This window comes from Eumetopias jubatus, unplaced genomic scaffold (assembly GCF_037043125.1).
Source record: "Eumetopias jubatus isolate StellerSeaLion01/CBP00866 unplaced genomic scaffold, mEumJub1_p1.0 scaffold_16, whole genome shotgun sequence".
NCBI lineage: Eukaryota > Metazoa > Chordata > Mammalia > Carnivora > Otariidae > Eumetopias > Eumetopias jubatus.
In genome coordinates, this window is record NW_028274822.1 from 62,483,973 (window position 1) to 62,505,926 (window position 21,954).

Sequence of the window (21,954 nt, forward strand, 5' to 3'; positions counted from 1 at the left end):
ATTATTTTAACTTCTTGTCATGCAATTCCATTTATAAAACCTTAAAGTAAGGTTTAAAATTAAGAGAAAGCTGCCTGCTGAAAGAGCAGATCTGACAGTAATTGTCTTTTTGTTTCTGCTTTAAGATTTAATTTAATTTAAGATTTAATTAGTTTTGGTATCAAATACTAATTTCACAATCATTTAAATGGGCTCATCAGGCAGCTAAAATTATGCACAAATGCAAATATTTTCATAAAAATATTACAGCTGACCCTTGAATAACATGGGTTTGACCTGCATGGGTCCACTTATATTTTTTTCAGTTAAATACAGTACAATACTATAAATGTATTTTCTCATGATTTTCTTAATAACATTTTCTGCAACTTACTTTATTATAATAATATAGTATATAATACATATGACATAAAAAGTATCTGTTAATTGACTGTTTATGTTATTGGTAAGGGTTTTGGTCAATAGCAGTTAACAGTAGTTAACTTTTTGGGGAGTCAAAAGTTACACGTGGATTTTCAACTAACCTTCATGTTGTTCAAGAGTCAACTGCATATACTTCTTCAAGTTCATTTTTGAGTTACTTCTGAAATCAACTAATGGATATTAAATGTTAATTAAAAGAGGTATTACTCATCCAACTGCTACTGAGTCTGCATGAGCCAGAGTGAAATCAAAGGTCAGTGGGTTGATTTAGCTAAACACAAAGTGGGAATTTTTAAATGTTATACTGTGTTAAAGCAGTGAACTTCCACATACTTCCTTTGGTAGTTTATTTTAGGCTGCTCAGGAAACATAAAAAATTTTCATATACTCTTGCTTGTGTCAAAAACTGTGTATAATCAGAATGGAATAAGTCCAAAACACTAACTCTGATGTATTTCATGGCTTGTTCTCAAGATCTTTGGGTTCTTCCAGGAAAGAATGTCCAATGGAAAAAAGACAGTCTCTTCAACCAATGGTGTTGGAAAAATTAGACAGCCACATGCAGAAGAATGAAACTGGACCATCTCCTTATACCACACACAAAAATAGGCTCAAAATGGTTGAAAGACCTAAATGTGAGACAGGAGTCCATCAAAATCCTAAAGGAGAACACAGGCAGCAACCTCTTCGACCTCAGCCGCAGCAACTTCTTCCTAGAAACATCGCCAAAGGCAAGGGAAGCAAGGGCAAAAATGAACTCTTGGGACTTCATCAAGATAAAAAGCTTTTGCACAGCAAAAGAAACAGTCTACAAAACCAAAAGACAACCGACATAACGGGAGAAAATATTTGCAAATGACATATCAGATAAAGGGATAGTATCCAAAATCTATAAAGAACTTATCAAACTCAACACCCAAAGAACAAATGATCCAATCAAGAAATGGGGAGAAGACATGAACAGACATTTTTCCAAAGAAGACATCCAAATGGCCAATAAACACGTGAGAAAGTGCTCAACATCGCTCGGCATCAGGGAAATCCAAATCAAAACCTCAATGAGATACCACCTCACACCACTCAGAATGGCTAAAATTAACAAGTCAGGGAACGACACATGTTGGCAGGGATGCGGAGAAAGGGGAACCCTCCTACACTGTTGGTGGGAATGCAAGCTGGTGCAGCCACTCTGGAAAACAGTATGGAGGTTCCTCAAAAAGTTGAAAATAAGAGCTACCATATGACCCAGCAATTGCACTACTGGGTATTTACCCCAAAGATACAAATGTAGGGATCCGAAGGGGTATGTGTACCCCGATGTTTATAGCAGCAATGTCCACAATAGCCAAACTATGGAAACAGCCAAGATGTCCATCAACAGATGAATGGATAAAGATGATGTGGTATACACACACACACACACACACACACACACACACACACACACACACACACACACCATGGGATATTATGCAGCCATCAAAAGGAATGAAATCTTGCCATTTGCAATGACGTGGATGGAACTGGAGGGTATTGAGCTGAGTGAAATAAGTCAATCAGAGAACGACATATATAGTATGACCTCACTGATATGAGGAATTCTTAATGTCAGGAAACAAACTGAGGGTTGCTGGAGTGATGGGGGCTGGGAGGGATGGGGTGGCTGGGTGACAGACATTGGGGAGGGTATGTGCTATGGTGAGTGCTGTGAATTGTGTAAGACTGTTGAATCACAGACCTGTACCTCTGAAACAAATAATACATTATATGTAAAAAAAAAAAAAAAGAAGAAGAAGATAGCAGGAAGGGAGAAATGAAGGAGGGGAAAACGGAGGGGGAGACAAACCATGAGAGACTATGGACTCTGAGAAACAAACTGAGGGTTCTAGAGGGGAGAGGGGTGGGGGGATGGGTTAGCCTGGTGATGGGTATTAAAGAAGGCACATATTGCATGGAGCACTGGGTGTTATACGCAAACAATGAATCATGGAACACTACATCAAAAACTAATGATGTAATGTATGGTGATTAACATAACATAATAAAAAAAAAAGATCTTTGGGTTCCCCCACAAAGCAGACTAATTCTAGGTCTGGTTTCCCAGAAGGTTCAAATATATAGAACAATTCTTGAGTCATTCTGAGTAAGTTAAAATCAGACTACTTCACAAATTACTACAGTACAGAACTCTATGTTCATCTACCCAGCAGGGGTCAGGGGGAGGGTTGAAGGTTCAGGGGCTGCAATCATTCCTTTGCCCAGTTTACACTGAGCAGGAACACAGTCCCTGGCTATACAATGCCAGAAACTGTAGTCACAGGTAGAGACATATATGGAATAAGGAGATACCTAGCCATTTCACTGCCCCAAATGGGGCAGTAAACTAATCTTTAGCATTATGTAGATACCTTACACTGCAGGTAAACAAAGGCTGGATAAAGACAAACAAATGAAAGGTGAAGGGAAGTGGTTCTGCAACACACTGGCTACACGACCTTGGGCAAGTTACATAACCTCTCTATACTTCAGCTCTCTTTCTAGACTTTGTTTCTAAGTTTGTTATGAGAATTAAATTAATGTCTATGACAGTATTTAGCATATACTTAGCTCTAAAGTATTTTTTAAAGATGCACGTGGGAATGAAACAGAGTATTTATGTACAGTATATATGAAGTCTATTTAGAAGATGTGAGCACAAATCTTCTAAAGATTCCCTCAGTAAAGATTACAGTTTTCTGCTATGCTACAATTTTTATAAACGAGCTTAATCAAGATTAAAGTATTGACAAAAGTTAATGTAACTTTATATAATGCTTTAACCTATTCCACTTAAAACACAGCTCATCTACCAAGGGAACAGGATTGTTCTAGTTATTCATTTAACCTTTCCTGCTGAAGGGAAAGCGCCTCAGTGCTTCATAATTAGTGGTGGTTAATAGAAAACAGGAACGTGATGAAATTTGGAAAGCTAAAAATTTACAACAGTGAAAATGCCTCAATTAAAATATTTAAAAATTCAAATCCTTTATGTTATAGAATTTTTAAGTGTTTGGTAATTTTCTTCAAATATAAAAGTATAACCCACAAAATTATTTAAATAATGGCAGTAGAAAAAACTTGTAAAATGAGGGTAAAAGCTCCCCCAAGCTGTGGACCAGAACTGCCTCTTTAACAGGCAAGTACCCACAGGTACAGGTCAGTCTTAATCTAAGAGTTTATAAATGACCAGGCTGAGCTGTGAGCACTCCCAGAAAGAGAGAAGCAGGGCTAATGCACTGTTTAAATTACATGCCCTTCTCAAAATGAAAGGACAAAATACAGATCAGCGGTAGACAGGGGCCCAAAGTGGGGGTGGAGTGACCACCAAGGGGCACTGGCAGAGTTTGGGGAATGACAGAACTTGATTGCAGAGATAGTTAACACAACTGAATATCTGTTAAAACTCAAAGAACTGTAACTGAAAAAGGTAAATTTTACTGTATGTAAATCATACCTGCAAAAAATGTAAAAGAGATATAGGAAAAAATTAAATTGCCTATTAAGTAAAAAATTTTACTTTACTTTTAAAACAAATTATATGAAAATTTTCCCTTAATGAGTTCAAATGCTGGAATATACTAGTATAACTGAGTACACTAAAATATTTTTCCAAACAGGGGCACCTGGGTAGCTCAGCCGGTTGATTGTAGGACTCCTGGTTTTGGCTCAGGTCATGATCTCATGGGTGGGTCCTGAGATTGAGCCCTGCATGGGACTCTGTGATCACCGTGGGATCTGCCTGGGGAGTCTTTCCTTCTGCCCCTCCCCCCACTCGCACATGCACGAGAGCACGGGCTCTTTCTCTCTCTCAAATAAATATCTTTAAAAAAATTTTTTTTCCACTGAGAAATAAGGTATAATACTTGATCTTTTAGAAACATTAAACTATTCTGAGGTATAAGATCACATAAAAGTTGACTGAATGCCTATGTATGGCCTCCTTGCTTTCTCTAAACTCAAAATTTTGTTTGGTTTTTCTGAATATAGGAAAAGTCTTAAAAAGAGGGTTGAAAGTAAAACTAGAAAATAATTAACAAGTCAAGAAACAACAGATGTTGGTGACGATGTGGAGAAAGGGGAACCCTCCTACACTGTTGGTGGGAATGCAAGCTGATGCAGCCACTCTGGAAAACAGTATGGAGGTTCCTCAAAAAGTTGAAAACAGAGCTACCCTACAACCCAGAAATTACACTACTGGGTATTTACCCCAAAGATACAAATGTAGTGATCTGAAGGGGCACGTGCACCCCAATGTTTATAGCAGCAATGTCCACAATAACCAAACTATGGAAAGAGCCTCAATGTCCATCAACAGATGAATGGATAAAGAAGATGTGGTATATATATACAATGGAATACTATGAAGCCATCAATAAAATGAAATCTTGCCATTTGCAACATCGTGGATGGAACCAGAGGGTATCATGCTAAGCGAAATAAGTCAATCAGAGAAAGACAAGTATCATATGATCTCACTGGTACGAGGAATTTGAGAAACAAGACAGAGGATCATAGGGGAAGGGAGGGAAAAATGAAACAAGACGAAACTGGAGAGGGAGACAAACCGTAAGAGATTCGTAATCTCAGGAAACAAACTGAGGGTTGCTGGAGTGGAGGGGGTGGGAGGATGGAGTGGCTGGGTGATGGACATTGGGGAGGGTAGGTACTATGGTGAGCACTGTGAATTGTGTAAGACTCTTGAATCACGGACCTGTACCCCTGACATAAATAATACATTATATATTAATTAAAAAAAAGAATTCATAATATGATTTCTATATACTACAAAAACTATTAAAATACACAGTTGAACACTTCAAGTTATATGTCTCAGTGAGGGTCCTGAAGGCCCAGAAAGATAAAGGGATTTTGCTTTCCCTAGCAGTCACCCTGAGGCTCCTAGTGGTCCATGACCTTGCTTAAGAAGATGACTTTCTCCGTCCCAGGAAACTATACACCTCCCAAATAAGAATAATAGGCTATATTCACTAAGGCAGGCTTTATGCTAAACTCTCTGCAATCACAACAACCCACCTTTCAGATGAGGAATCTTGAGGCTGAGAAGTGAGGGAGAAGGATGGAGCCAGGATGTGGGCCTAAGCACAAACACACCCAGCGCACCAGCTCCCGGGGTGCAAGCCTGTACCACAATGTGGAGTACGCAACATGCTACTCCACCTTTTCCAGGGCCCTTCACAGTTCTACTCATCTACAACTTGTGAGCAGCCCTTCTCTTGGTCTGCGTTTAATGCCAGAGCTTTCTCAACAGAAGAACAATGGAAGGGCAAAAGAAGCTCTAACAATCACCTTTCTGATCCAGGATCACCTCACTCTCAGAAATGACCCTGTTGTCTTACTGACAGAAAAGACGGGCTTAAATCCTTATTATCAAAGCTTCCCTCAACTTCCCATTGTCTTCCTCAGGACTGCGGGTTTTACTGCTCTCAGCCCTCAATCCTGTTTCTCGGGCAGAAATACCCGTGCTAACCATACCCCAGCCCAACAGCTCTCAGACTGTGGTTTTAGGACTCTTTGACACTCTAAAAATTACTGAGGAGTCCAAGGAGCTTTTATATATGTGAACCATAATCTATCAACATCTCCTGTATTAGAAATTAAAACTGAGAAATTTTTAAATCAAATCACTTTAATTAAATCATTTAAAAGTATTAAACATGTTAATATAAGTAACATTTTTATGGGAAAGAAACCCCTATTTTCAAAAAAAAAAAATAAGAAGAGTGGTATTGTTTTGCATTTCTGTAAAACTCCTGAAGGTCATGCTTAATAAAAGCCAGCTAGATCTTATATCTGCTTCTGAGGTCTGGCATGACATTCATAGTTACACACAGTCATGTACCCAAGGAAAACACCACTGTACCCTCAAGAGAATGAAAGTAGAAGGGCAAACAATGTCTTAGTATTACTTCAAAAATAGTCTGACCTTGAAAGGGTGTCAGGAACGCCCCAGAGCCCTCTTACCACACTTGGAGAACCAATGCTCTAGTCAAGCCAGAGGTAGTCCTACGTCTGATTTCAGCAGATCCCCACTCTCTAACTTGGACTCCAACTCACTCTCTCTTGCTTCCTTACCCCCGCCACCCCCCACCCCTTCAAATGTACCATCTTCCCTAAAAAACAAAACTTTCTACTTAAGCTGTCTCCTTTTTCTCTCAAGTCACCAAACTTCTTGAAAAAGTAGTTCCCACAACCTCTACTGCCCCTCCTTTTTATTATTTTAATTAACAAAGTAATACACAGAGATGTTCTCATTTAAAAAAAAATCCAAACAATATAGATAAATCACCATCTACAATTCCAGTCTCTAACCACTGTTACCCCTAGAAAATACTCCAAGCTGTTAACTAAATAATTGGATTGAACTTTTTATTTTCTTGTGATTTTCCCTCATCAAATAGTCATTTTAAAAAATCCTGAAAGTAGGTTCTGTTTATATTCCAATTCTTTTGGTTACCCAAGGTATGGGTCAAACAGTAAGACCTAATAACTAGGAGATTACAGAGATAAAATGAGTGATGTTCCTATACAAAGTGAATACGAAATAAAGTGCTACAACCCTGCTGATTTTATGGTGATACAACATAAGACAGAATAATGAGACTTAGTCATCCCGATATATATATATATATATATAAACTGTGTCTTCAGGGTTTATATAACATTTTCACATATATTTGCTCTTTAAAATTTTACAACCTGTGAGGTCAATAGGAATTATGATTAACATTTTACAGATAAGAAACCCAAAGTTCTAGGAGAGCAGGAGAAAAAAATACTGCTCAAAATTACATAGCTAGAAAAATGCACACCAGAAACCACAAACAGAAGTTATATTTTCTGACTCAAATCAAATCCCACTCCTTTATATTACATTGAACAGTACATCAAAAATTCTCACAATATAGAAATATTAAGTTCTACTTTTTACAAAAATTAAGTTCTTGCCTATTTTTAGAGCTAATTTGGAAAAAAAATGATCTCTACTTCCAAAGTTGAAAATACAAAAATGAACTGTATAATTTCTGACTGTAAAAAAGAACAAATTATTTTTGCTTCTTTATTATACAATACAATCCCCTAGGAAGCTTGCATTTTATTTAAAATAACAGTTGAAATTTACTAAAATCTACATCAACGTGTAGACGTATTACCATATTAGAAAAATAACTTCTTAAATCCTTTATTTAGGCAATGCCATTAACAAAGACCCAAGACTCCTAATGTAAAGATGAGGCAACAGTTGCTGAAAAGAACACCAGACGTACACACTTCATGGATGCTACCCTCATATTTCAGTGCTACCCTTGAAATTCCTGCAAGGAACACAGGGAATAACGTGGAAATGCCTTAAAGTTCAAAATCAGAATTTTGAACTAAGATAACAAACTATTTGATTCATTATTAATCTTACTGAAATATCGTTTCTAAGCCCCTATTTTTTTTCCTACACCAAGGCAGCTCCAGAGGAGCTCAAAATATTTATGATTTATTTATTATGACACATTAGATTGGATTATGAAAAAAACTGAACTTAAACTATTTCTTATTAAGGGCTCTGAATCTTAGTATCTCAATTTCATGCATAATAACATGGGAAAGTTTTAAAGCCATGATTAAGGTAATCTTTTTTTTTTTTAAAGATTTTATTTATTTGACAGAGCACAAGCAGAGGGAGAGAGAGGGAGAAGCAGGCTCCCTGCTAAGCAAGGAGCCCGATGTGGGACTCGATCCCAGGACCCTGAGATCATGACCTGGGCCGAAGGCAGCTGCTTAACCGACTGAGCCACCCAGGCGTCCCGATTAAGGTAATCTTTTTAATACACACTGGCATTTTAAAAATATGGGCAAGAGGGGCTCCTGGCTGGCTCAGTCAGTGGGGCATGCAACTCTTAAAGCTCAGGGCTGTGAGTTTGAGCCTCACAGTGGGTGTGGAGATTACTTAAAAATAAATCTTTAAAAAATATATTTATATGGGCAAGATAACGAATTTTTCTTCACAGTTTACTTTTTAAATGTAAAAGATATATACCTGCTCTCAACACATCCTTGTCAGAAGACCAAAAACCCATGAGATATAGTTCAATATTTAAGTTACTCTAAAGAACTGCAAAGCTACTTTACTAACAAATATTTGAGTATTTCTCTTACCTCTATTTCTGTACAATGTGAATATCCCAATTTACCTGTAATAAAAATACAAAAAGTTACTTGCAAAGGATTTTAGCTTTTTTATCACTGATAAAAATATTTGAGCTACCCTGGCAAAATCTAGGTGCTAGAATGACCAATATTCTATAAGGTCCTGCCTAGAGATTTGTTTAAATAGGCCCGTAAGAAAACACTAAGTAGGAAGATGGGAAGAATATACTCAATTGTAATAAGACCTAAAACACACACACATATTTAATATGCATATATACAAGTTAATGAAAGTAAAATAAAAATATTTTTATTGAAGTCTTACTTTCTTTTTAAAATATCTTAAAATATTTTAAAGGTATTTAAAAGGTACCTTTCAAAATACTCAAAAATATCTTCAAAAAATCTTTAAAAGATTCTTGGGCTTTTCTCCAAATATATATTCTAGTTTAAAGGTACAGTGATCATTTCAATGAAAGCATAAATGTCTCAAACTAGTATTTTCTTTAATATATGATGGTTGTTTTTCTTTTCTGATGTATGATTAGATAAAACCACATAATTAATTTAGTAATTTTTCCAATAGAGGATCACCTAAAGAATAACTATAATTAAACAATATTTTGCTGTACCAACATCAATTTTCTCTTCATCACTGAAACATAATAGCAAGGAACATGTACAATTATATATTTCTGTCAATTTGGATGAATAAAACATACTTTTTAAATAAAAAAAACAGCTATTTTAAAGATCACTTATTACGCAGTTTTAACAAAAAGAATAGGTTACATACTTATATTGGGTACTGATCAATTTAATTTCCCCAGTCCACACTTTTTGAATACCATTGTTCTCAGTTTGAACATACATTAACCTCCACCTCCTTCCCTCCAAAAACACTCTCCTTCCTCCTAATTGCTTCCTCTCTCCAGCCTCTGACTCCCACACCTAGTCCTAGCCCACAGTGGTTGTTCCAGCCGTCTGTTTTCTTTAATGCTTATTGAGAATTTTTACACCTTAGAGTTTATGATGAAACCACACACACACAAAAAGCCCACAATGTTTTTTATGTGCCTCCTCTCAAAATGAAAAAATTGAAATCCACAATTTCTCATGACCTAATGGTCCTAATGTGAAATACTGGCTGAAACTGAGACCAGAAAACAAGGGACCATGGGTTCTGTGGATTAAAAATTATATATGAGCAATAAATAAAGATTACATGAACATAGAGATAAAATGGGTTTAATATATAAAGGTTTTACATACTATGGTTTGATAAATACATAACTGTTACTTATATATTTATGTATTGTTAAATGAAACTATGTATTTTATCTATATTAAAGTTATATAGCATATATTTTTATTTATATATATATGGCTGCTCAGAACATTAGTGCTTTTGGTAGATTAATTATCCTACAACTCCGATAGAGAAGGTGATTAACTTAACCTAGGAAAGTACCGTAAACAGGAGCAGTTCAAAGAGGGGCACAGACTACCTCTCAACAAACATTTAGAATGTCTACTCTGGGGAAGGGAAGGGAAAGGAAGGGAAGGGAAGGAGGGAAAGAGGAGGCAGGGAGCAAGGGAGGGGAAAATACAGTGTTAAGACAACAATGACAGAGAGCAATCTCTTTGAGAGTACATAGATGTACATCTTTAGTATAATAATTCTTTGTTTAATATTTTATTTATTTGACAGAGAGAGACACAGCGAGAGAGGGAACACAAGCAGGGAGAGTGGGAGAGGGAGAAGCAGGCTTCCCACCAAGCAGGGAGCCCGACACGGGGCTCGATCCCAGGACCCTGGGATCATGATCTGAGCTGAAGGCAGACGCTTAACTACTAAGCCACTCAGGCGCTCCATTCAGGATAATAATTCTTAAGGTAAACAGAATTGCAAAGAAAGTGGTAGGTTTGTTATTGGTAGTAAAGTTGGTAAAAAAATTTTGAAATGGTTTTGTATGTATTGTAGCACTGTGCAAACAAATACGCTGATGTTGCTGGGAATCATGAACTGAGGGAGAAAGACCATATAAACCTAACATGTGGGAAGGAGAAGAAGAGCCCTGTGGTAGTGAACTGGAATTAGGGGTATTATCCAATTTCAAAAAAAAAAAAAAAATACTTCCTAGCTCTTCTTCCAAAAGAAGGAGAAGTAATAGCATCCCATTTTGCAAGAGCACACCTAGACCATTCCCCCTCAAAGGAACCAGTACTCAGGGGACTGGCTGACTCCATGGATGGCACAAGTGGAGGTGAGGCCATTTCAGAGAATGTGCTGTGTAAGGCCTAACCCTGAACAGCCAAGGTTATGAAATGCGTCTACCAAGATGTGAAATTACAAGATAAGCTGGAACATCTTTCTGCACCAGAAAGTAATGAAGTACTCAAAGAGTAACAGAGTGATGTCAAAATGGCACAAGTCCTATGAAATAAGGTTTTTTCCCTGACCTCTATAATAAAACTGAAAATGCTTTCCTATAAAGAGCACCAAAAATTTCTGTGTGAGTGTACCATCGTTTCTGGTTATTCAGTTTGATCTGGTGACTATATCATGCAACTATGGAAATGTGGTTAAGTATGAAGTGCCTGACCACCTACACTACTCTGCCATCCAAATCCCTGCCCAGACTCTGATGCAGGAATTAGAAAATCCCAATTACATGACAGCAGAGCTTAAAGGAACCTTGGAAATGATCCTGCCCAATCCATTCATTTTATAGATGAGTAATCTGAGCCTGACGAGTCAAATGACTTGCACAAAATGACAAAGCTAAGAGTAGACTCCAAGGCTCCTGACCTTTGTCATGAGCATTGGTGTGGTTTTGTTCTCCTGTCTGCCATTCCCACTTACAGGGATCAGTGGGGTTAGGGAAAGGGACTGCGGAGGTGCTATCACAGCTATCTACCCATTATAATACTGTTTCTGGAGAAATGGGGGAAATGTACTCCTTGATTTAGCAGTTGGAAACTGCCAATATAGCAACCAAGAAATTTTCATTTGACAACTTTTGAGTCCTTCTTTAAAGGCCACCTTTCCAGAGCCAAACCTAAGGAATCCCTCTAAAACCTAGAATCCTAGGACTTCACTTTCTACAAGTTGAGTAAACTAAGCCGATGGTAGGCCTAACCAAGGTTTCAGATTATTAAATGCAGTGAATTCGTTCTTTCAATAAGACTAACAACTTTACTGATTTATTGTTAATTAAAAGGCTAGATTAACTATCTGACAATGTAAAATAAAAGGAAATATTTGGAATGATATTTAAACATTAAGTTTCAAAATACTCCAATATTATTAACATACTTATACACTAGGAAGGAGGATTTGCACAGCAAGCCAAAACTTCAGCTCGGTGTTTCCCAAAAAGAATGGGCATTTTAATAATGATGGAAGAATCAAGCCTGTGTTTTTTAGGCCCTTCTTTTTAACTAATCCTGAAATATCCAATCTGCTCTTAAGATTTACTAGACAAGTTCCCTCATGTCCTAGGAAATACAAAAATCAGTCTTCCTATAAACTGATATAAAATGGCTTTAAGGGATGCCTGGGTGCCTCAGTCAGTTAAGTGTCTGCCTTCGGCTCAGGTCATGATCCCTGGGTCCTGGGATTGGGTCCGCATCAGGCTCCTTGCTCAGCAGGGAGCCTGCTTCTCCCTCTCCCTCTGCCCGCCACTCCCTCCGCTTGTGCTCTTTCTCTGACAAATAAATAAAATCTTAAAAAAATGAAAAAATAAAATGGCTTTAAAAAATGAACTATTCCTAATGTAAAATGTCATAAAGAACACCTCAACTAAGATAACGAAGACATTTTAAATCCTAAATGCTGATAATCAGACACTTTCATTCAAAAGTCTGCTCATTGTTACCAGAGAGAGCATTTCAGTGAACACATCTTGGTAGACCCACTCATAACCTTGGTTGTTCAGGGTTAGGCCTCACACTGCACACTCTCTGAAATGGCCTCAGCCCAGTGGAATCACAAAATCTGACGGACCACACAACTATAGTGGAAATTAAGGCACAGTTTCAGAAAAAATTTAAGGTGCTCATATAGATGTATAATACTTTTAAATTAAGGTGGTAGAAACCTCAGCATACGGCTGAACTGTCTGTCACATAGTCACATTATCAATATGATTCAAATTAGCTGAATAAGCAGAAGGCAAACATGCCTGCCAGAAAGACACAGAACCCCTATAATCTTTACAATAAATAAACAGCTCTCAGATTTATTCTCCAAATTTCTCCCATGTGAGCAAACTGCGGGCAACGATTGGGTCCATCTGATCCTGTATGTTATTTTTTCATGAGCTGAGCATTCAATAGATACACCCTGTCCTCCTGGCAGCTTGCCTCTGCCCCTCTCATTCATTCAATAAATATTTGCTGAACACCTACTAAATACTAAAATACTGATGATACAGCAGCAAACAAGCTACACAGTCCTTGCTCCCTAGGGCTTATATCTTAGTGAACACAGACCCAAAGAAGCAATCAAATAAAATTAATTACAACTGGTAATAAATACTATTAAGGACAGAAAAGGGAATGAGAGAAAATAACAGAAATGGGGCGCCTTGGTGGCTCAGCTGGTTAAGCGATTGCCTTCGGCTCGGGTCATGATCCTGGAGTCCCGGGATGGAGTCCCGCATCGGGCTCCCTGCTCAGCGAGGAGCCTGCTTCTCCCTCTAACCCTCCTCCCTCTCATGTACTCTCTCTCTCTCTCTCATTCTCACTCTCTCAAAAATAAATAAATAAATCTTAAAAAAAAAGAAAGAAAATAACAGAAATGATCCAATTTAGAATAGTAAGGCATGACTCCTTGAGAAGATGATATTTAAATAGAGACTGTGAAGTTGGGTAGCAGCTAACTGCAGGGCTGAGGGAAGAACCTGTCCCAGAACCAGGAGGCAGCCTGTGGTAAGGCTCTGGAAGTGTTTGGTAGGTGGGTAGCATAAAATGCATTTGGAAAGACAGGCAGGGGCAGATCACACAGGCCTTTCAGGACAGTGTAACGAGTTTAGGTTTGATGTTAAGTACAACAGGAAGCTACTGGACGTTAACGTTAAGCAAGGGCATGAGCTGATTCGAGGTGGGTTTCCAGGTTGGTCCTGCTCTGTGGAGAGGGTCAAGGTGAAAACATGGAGGATGGACAGCCCCACTGTCCTGGATAGCAACAGGGGGGCGGGGGCGGGGCAGCAAACATGGAGGACAGCTAGCCCAGGTGGTGGCAGTGACCAGGAAAAAAAGTAGAAAATTAAGATATAATTCAGAAGCAGAATTAACAGGTAATGGATTGGACTGGGGGTAGAGCAGGGTGAGAAGGAAAGAATGATACCCTGAACAAGTGCCATGTTTTCAGGAACATTATTTTCAAAGACTTAATCAAAACCGATCAACATCAAGCATACGTTTAAGAACTCTAATACTCTGGGGGCACCCAGCTGGCTCAGTTGGAAGAGCGTGTGACTCTTGATCTCAGGGTCATGAGTTTGAGCCCCATGTTGGGGGTAGAGATTACTTAAATAAATAAATAAAGATAAATTTTTAAAAAAAGCTCTAATAGTCTTTAAGAGACAAGTATATATTAGGTACACTTTCTGGACAGCTTTTATATGAATACTAGAGAAAAAGAGTACAGTTTTAAACAGGCCAAAATTTAGCAATAAAATAATCCCTGCAGCCTAATCACACCCGAGTTTCTTAAACATTGTGGCCACTGAAGGCTCAGAATCCATGACCAGATGTTTCAGTGTGAAAAGTTAGGACACTGAAACTGCGCAATCTTTAGCTTACACCCATCTCCCCCAACAAAATCATTTTTGCCAAGTTATATTTTTAACGAAAAAAAATGTTATACATTTGACACAAGAAACAGCCATATAAGGGACACTTTTACTTTGGTTGTTAAATGATCAAATCATTATCCTCTATGCCATAGCATTTCACTAGTAAAGCTGCTCAAAGATTAACAGAAATTTAGGATTTAGACATGGGAGAAAATTGGTATACTTGCTAACCAAACAAAGATTGTGTGTTCATCAAATTCCTCTTCCTGACCTACCTGTCAGGAAGAATGGAATAAAATTTAATGTTCCACTGCCACAATGGCCCTGTGCTAATGTATTTTCTTCTTCACAACAGTTGATGTTTAACCAAGAATTTAAGTAAGCCTTTTCCTTAGTTGCCCTGGGAAGGCAGTGAAGCAGAAGAGCAAGAGCAAGCCTTTAGGCTTGTGCAGTCCTAGATTCGAATCTCACTTCCATACTTAACTAATTGTGTGATGTGACTTTAAAGTAAAATACTTCCCAGAGTTTCCCACTTTCTCATTTACAAGAAAAGGGAATAATATCTATCTCATGAGGCTTGTGTGAAAATTAGATGAAAAACAAAATGTTTTGAAGGGCTCTGCATGATGCCTCCTGCAGGGAGGGGCTCAGCAAATGGTAGCTAAGCTTACCACTATTAACCCTGTGGAAAGACGAGAGATATAGATAAACTAAAATAGAGTCCTAAGGAAAACTGGCATAGCAAAATATGTTTACTAGGATTACAGCCATATAAAAGAAATATCAATTTTGAAATGAAAAAGTAGCTAAATCATATGAAAAATCATAAAATTCCACCCATTTTTACACTTCATTAAGATCTTTAAAAGCCACTACCTTTTACTTTATGCCTCTCTGCAGACGTTCCTCACACATACCTTACCCCCAACTCCTTATCTGATGGTGCCCAGGATGATGACACTCATCGGTCAAACAGCTGGAGCTCAGCAATGGCTCAGGCTGGGGTGGTGTGAAGTGAAGTTTCATCAGTGATTACTCAAAACTGAAAATAAGAAAGCTTGAAATGGCAATCTCTATAATTAACTCACAAATAAAAAGATTATAAAGTCTGCAGAACTTGTGAATATACTACTTTACATGGCAAAGTGATTTTGTAGCTGTGATTAAGTTAAGGCTCTAAAGATGGGGAGATTATGCTAGATTATCCAGGCGGAACCAATGTAACCACAAGGAGCTTTATGAGAGACAGGAGAGTCCAAGGAGCTGTTATGATGGATGCAAAGACTGGAGCCATGTGAATGCAAGAAAGGGGACACAAGGCAAGGAATGTGGAAAGTCTCTAGAAAGTGGAAGAAGAAAGGACCAGATTCTCCCCTGCAGCATCCAGAAGGAATACAGCCCTGCAAATAGCTTGATTTTAGCCCACAAGACCCATTTTCAGACTTCTAACCACCAGAATTTTAAGGTAATAATTTTGTGTTGTTTTAAGCCACAACATTAGTGGTGATTTGTTACAAGATATGAATACACAGACCATGAGAAGGTCAAAGCAATATGACATGCTCTCACCATCCCAAACACGACCTCCAGGCTACCCTGTGTATGGTCTAATCCCATGCAGAATGTCCCAGAGTAAGAACTCACCCACTGGCACAAGGCAATAGAACACAGTGGTTAAGAGCAACGGTTCCAGACCAGACTCCTGGGGTTTGAATCCCAGGTAGGTTACTGGCTAAATTTAAGGCCTCTACACATCAGTCTTCCATATGTAAGGCAGAGGCTAAGAGGAGTACCTGTCTTGGGGTGCCTGGGTAGCTCAGTTGGTTAAACGTCTGCCTTTGGCTCAGGTCATGATACCAGGGTCCTGGGATTGAGCCCTGAGTTGTTGGGCTCCCTGATCAGTGGGGAGCCTGCTTTGCCTTCTCCTTCTGCCCCTCCCCCCCATGCTCTCTCTCAAATAAATAATCTTTATGGGGGTGCCTGGATGGTTCAGTCAGTGAAGCGTCTGCCTTCGGCTCAGGTCATGATCCCAAGGTCCTGGGATGGAGCCCCACATGGGGCTCTCTGCTCAGTGGGGAGCCTGTTTCTCCCTCTGCCTGCCACTCCCCCTCCTTGTGCTCTCTCTGTCAAATAAATATTTATAAATAAGTAAATAAATAAATATATATATAATACACATATACACACACACATATATATAATGTTTAAAAAAGAAGAGTACCTATCTCATAGAATTGTTGTGAGGATCAAAAGTAATAATCCAAGAAAACTGCTCAGCTCACTGCCTGTCACTGAGTGTAAGCACTTAATATTAGCTCTATTACCATTTAAGTCTTTGAGCCTTCTCTCCAAGGAGAAAATAAGCCAAAAGACCCTTATCTTCCAAATCCAAAAAGCTGTAAGTCAACAGATCACTTGGCCCCTTAGATACCTATATAATTTAACAAGCCCTCACCCATGCCCTGGCCTGTAGGTGCAAAGCCCGCCACCCAATCTCTGTCAGTTCTAGGGGTCTCTTGTGTCTGCACACAGTGTCAACCTGAAGAGAATGCAGCTGACCTTTCATACATTTGTTAAACTTTCCTAAAGCTATGAGACTCACAGGGAGGCACTCCAGTCCTCACCCTTCCCTGTTCTCCCCTCATCCTCTCATCATCTCCCTCCTGCCTGTCTCCTCAGGGTGGTTTAGGGGTCACCTTTTACTACCCTTGAGGGTCTTATCTTACCTCCCTAGTGCTCCCTCCAAAACTGACAGCACTCTAAGAATGATTCTGGTTATTATAATTTTTCATCTCCCTACCTTGAACACCTCTGGTTGAAAACTTCATTTCTATTTTTACAAGATACCAACCTTAAGGGAAATGCTATGAGCAGTGGAACTATTCCAAACACCTCTGCCAGAAATGTATTAAGGACAAAAGGCATCCATCCAAACTACCCTGAACATTTCTAGAAATAACATTCCATTCAAACCAAACCCCACAATGCTCTTTTAAACTCTAAGAAAATTGTTAATGAAATATCTCATTAATACTTATAGTTAACCAATACTCGCTCTATATAGATCAAACATACTGTAACACTGGTGTAAAACCTTCATTTTTACAGCTGAGGAAGCTCAAGCTCTAGAGAATAAATGACTCATTGAAGGTCAAAGAACTGTGACCAGTTACCCAGGTTGCTGACCCACTCAACTGTCCTACATTCTCTCCTAGCTCAGTAAGGGAGAGACTAGGAAGCAATGGATGCCCAAAAGTGAAGTACAGGGTCAGCACTAGTGCGGAAAGTTTGGGAATATTAAAAACAAACTTTCTTTTTTAAAAATTTTATTTATTTATTTGAGAGAGAGTGAGAGAGGGAGCATGAGCTGGCGGGGGGGGGGGGGGGCAGACAGAGGGAAAGGGAGAAGAGCCCAAGGTGGGACTCAATCCCAGGACCCAGGGATTGTGACATGAGTCAAAGGTAGATGCTTAGCCAACTGAGCCACCTAGGTGTCCCTAAAAACAAACTTTCTAAGTACCACTTTGGTTTACTTGTCCACTGCTCATGACTAATAAATGTGGGTAAAGAAAAAAAATATGCTGTCTATGTGAGCTTTATGCCATCTTAATAGGCCAAAGAATCCCTGACTAATCAATATGAACAATACATTTAATCACATTTTGTAGGATCTGGACCATAATCTTATTATTTTAAAGAACTGCAGAGGCATAAAGACATCACAGTTTTTGGAAGAGCTGGTGAAAAGTGGATTAAATTTTTTCGGGGGTGGGGGAGTGCAGAGGGAGAGGGAGAGAATCCCAAGCAGGCTCCAAGCCCAGCAGCTCAGAGCCTGATGCAGGGGATCGATCTCACAAACTCATCTCACAAACTCGAGATCATGACCTGAGCCAAAATCAAGACTCGGACTCTTAACCAACTGAGCCACCCAGGCGTCCCAAAAAACATGGCTTCTTATTGCCAGTCACTTTCCTAGGGACTAGAGTCTAGCCCTTGGACCTCCTATCAGTGGCTAAAACCAACTACCAGACTACCCCAGCAGAGACCACTTACTGGCTCTTATCAGCAGCTACTGTCTGCCCTTTCTGGCTCTGCTTGCTCATCAGATGATGAGTGGATTTCTTGGGGCCTGGCTGCTGTACCAAACACCCCTAATTTCCAGCCCTCCATGATGGTAGGCCTCACCACTGTCATGGCCACCCCCAGTCTTGGAGGCAGTTTGGCCCAGACCCCAAACCCTTCCAACCTATTCCATGGTACTAGAGTAGCCAATTTGTAACTGATCTTGTTGTGAAACGAAAGTTTTAAAAATATGTTTTCTTGGGGTGCCCGGCTGGCTCCGTTGAGAAGCATGTGGCTCTTGATCTTGGGGTTGTGCGTTTGGGCCCCACGTGGGGTTCATATAAAACATATAAAAAAGGGGCGCCTGGGTGGCTCAGTCGTTAAGCATCTGCCTTCGGCTCAGGTCATGATCCCAGGGTTCTGGGATCGAGCCCCACATCGGGCTCTCTGCTCAGCGGAGAGCCTGCTTCTCCCTCTCCTACTCCCCCTGCTTGTGTTCCCTCTCTCACTGTGTCTCTGTCAAATAAAAATAAAATCTTAAAAAATATATATATAAAAAATATGTTTTCTTAATTATTAGTATTTTTTCTTCCTATTCAGCCACCTTAATTAACCAAACTTTATATCATCTCACAGAACAAATATCATTAAATATCAAGTATTTTCCACTAAAAAATAATTTCAGCATAACTATTTTCAATAAAACTCAAGTATTACCTTTGTCTATTTTATGTAATACGGCAACACTCAAAACTTGTATAGCAAAAAGGTTTCATCTCTTGTGCCAATTCAAACTGAATGATAGTGACAGTCTAGAATGCTATCCTCAAAAGAGATGTGAGGGCAAGTATGGGGTGGGAGGTGCCTGGGACCATTTAGCAATGTTTGCCATGGGAACAGAAGGAGTGACAATGCAGAAGCCACATTCCTGACACTCCTGTGTTAGAGGACGGGATGATGGAAGTTGTGGTTCTTTTTGTAAACAGTGTGGACTTGGATTAAAATTTCTCCCTAGTGATATTAATTCAAACATTAATTGCTTAAATTTCATGAGACCTCAGAAATACACTGAGATCACACAGCACTCTACCACTTTATTCAAGAATAAGGAGAACTTGGAGCGGAACTTCCCCAATCCAAATCCTAAAAAGAGGTCTAGTAGCAAGAGCCGATTCTAAACAGTTTTGTATTTCCTAGCAAATGAATTCTGTTTTTCACGTATTTCATAAGCGCCACTGTGTTATTCTCCTTAGAATCTCCTCTCCCACTCTGGCATCTGATCATGAAGGAGACCATCCTAGCCAACAGAAACCCTTCCAGCGAGGTACCTCAGGTACTTCTATCTCTGAACACAAGTGCCTTTAGTTATAGCACCGTAACTGCCACCCATATTCACTTACCCCAGTATGTTACAATAACAAGCATCAGAGCTGAGAATTAAAGCCATACCTTCTGCTGCCTACTCTTAGATCTTATATCCGTGTTACCATGTGACATTCAACAGCTGATCTGCAACCTTCTGGAAGAGCAAAGGGACTCGATAGGAATAAATATGACTCCACTGGAAAAATATTTTTTCCAGGTCAATTTAATTTCTAACAAGTATAAGTCATCATCTTCCCACCCTATGCTGCCTCTCCTGCCTTCCCAGCAGCCAGGCACCCAAGTGGGAAGTCTGAGAGTCTTCCAAGAGTCCTTCCTCTTTCTCACCCCCATACCAAAAACTAAAGGGCCATGTCCTGTACTATTTCCTATATCATTCTCAATCTGACTCTTTCTCCCCATTTCTACTGCCCTCATTCAGACCTCCAACATCTCCTATCTGAGGAGCCATAATACTCCCAACTGGTTAGGCAACTTAAAGGCTACAAAGATCTAACGATAGTATGAAATGCCTACTGGTATCTCTGCCCTTGTTTTTACCCAATTCAATCCACCTTCTACAAAACTCCCATAGCCATCTTTCCCAAAAGAGTAATCTGCTTACATCATTTTCCTGCTTAAAAGCCTTATACGGCTCTCCATTGCCTATACAGGCTATAAATACAAACTCAACAGTGCGGCACAAAAATGTCCTTCATAACCTGGTCCCAGTCAACATACCTTTCTAGCCTCATTCTCCACCACGCCCCCGCACATCCTATGCTCCAGGCACAGTGGACGCCCACTGCAAAGAAGACAAACAGGTTCAACTTCACGTGCCAACTCCACAAATAATTGGTAGTGGCTGCCTGAAGCACAGCTGAGAACTCTGAAGCTGCTTATAAATTTAGCAGCAAAAACGCAATGACTGATTAAACAGTGTCTGCTTTTGGTATGGGGAAGTGGGCGTCAGCACCAAAGCCATTCTCCGATCCACGTACTACTGTTCTTTGAATAGTTCTTCCACATTTCTGCTTCTGCCTAAGTGTCCTCCTTTTATCCCACTGCTCATCCTTCAAAGCCTCTCCAGAAAATCCGTCTCCTTTTTAAAACTGCCCTATATCATACCCGCAGTCAGTCGCCCTCACCCTTGGGCTCACACAGTTTTCTGTACATGTCTCTATTACTTTAGAATTACTGCAACTATGCTGTTAAGTGTTAGCTTATGCACCTGTGATCTTCTTGAAGGTATGGGTGCACTTTTTCTTTGTGTCTTCAAATCTAGTACAGCACACTTAGAAGGCACTCATGTGCTGGTGGAATGAATAAATGAAATGGTGTAATGGGAGATTCCTCTAATACGGTATTATCACTAAAATCCAGGAAGAAATGGCCAACCCCAGAACCAGACAACCTGTGGTGACTGTTAGTGTGGCATTCTACCACTACATCTTTATCTCTCAAAAATGCAAGGTATTAAAGAGTATACTAGATAGAAATTTGGCTTCCAGTTAGACTAGGCCATGAAGAAAATGGGAAGTATGAGGGAAAAAGACAACAGACCCAAATTTTTAAAAATTTTTAAAAAATGCATAAGTAGCACAAAAAGATCTGAGAGCTGGTTGTCAGAAGTTAAATATGGACCCGCAAATCCCACTATTATTAGGGATATAGACTTTCCATATACATGACACTAGTCAAATCCTCATTAAATTTATACCAATGTCCCAGATTGGTTTTAATGTTTTAAAGTTTGTGAGGTGCATAAGGGAAATGCAAATCAAAACTACAATGAGGTAGTCCCACCTCACACCTGTCAGAATGGCTAAAATCAACAACACAAGAAACAACAGGTATTGGTGAGGATGTGGAGAAAAAGAAACAATTGCGCACTGTTGGTGAGAATGCAAACTGGTGCAGCCACTGTGGAAAACAGTGTGGAGGTTCCTCAAAGTTAAAAATAGAACTACCCTATCACCCAGTAAATCACACTACTGGTATTTACCCCCAAAATACAAAAAATTAATTCAAAGGGATACACACCCCTATGTTTACAGCAATAGCCAAGATATGGAAGCAGCTCTGTGTCCATCAACTGATGAAT

General features: G+C 39.3%; 1 protein-coding gene across 1 annotated transcript in view; it reads right to left on the reverse strand.

Moving 5' to 3' along the window:
* SPIRE1 (spire type actin nucleation factor 1) overlaps positions 1-21,954 on the reverse strand; it is a 208,912-nt gene that overhangs the window by 174,897 nt on the left and 12,061 nt on the right. Inside the window, exon 2 of the mRNA XM_028089379.2 lies at positions 8,632-8,666. Coding sequence (XP_027945180.2) covers positions 8,632-8,666 — 35 coding nt within the window. The remainder of the gene's footprint in view (positions 1-8,631; positions 8,667-21,954) is intronic.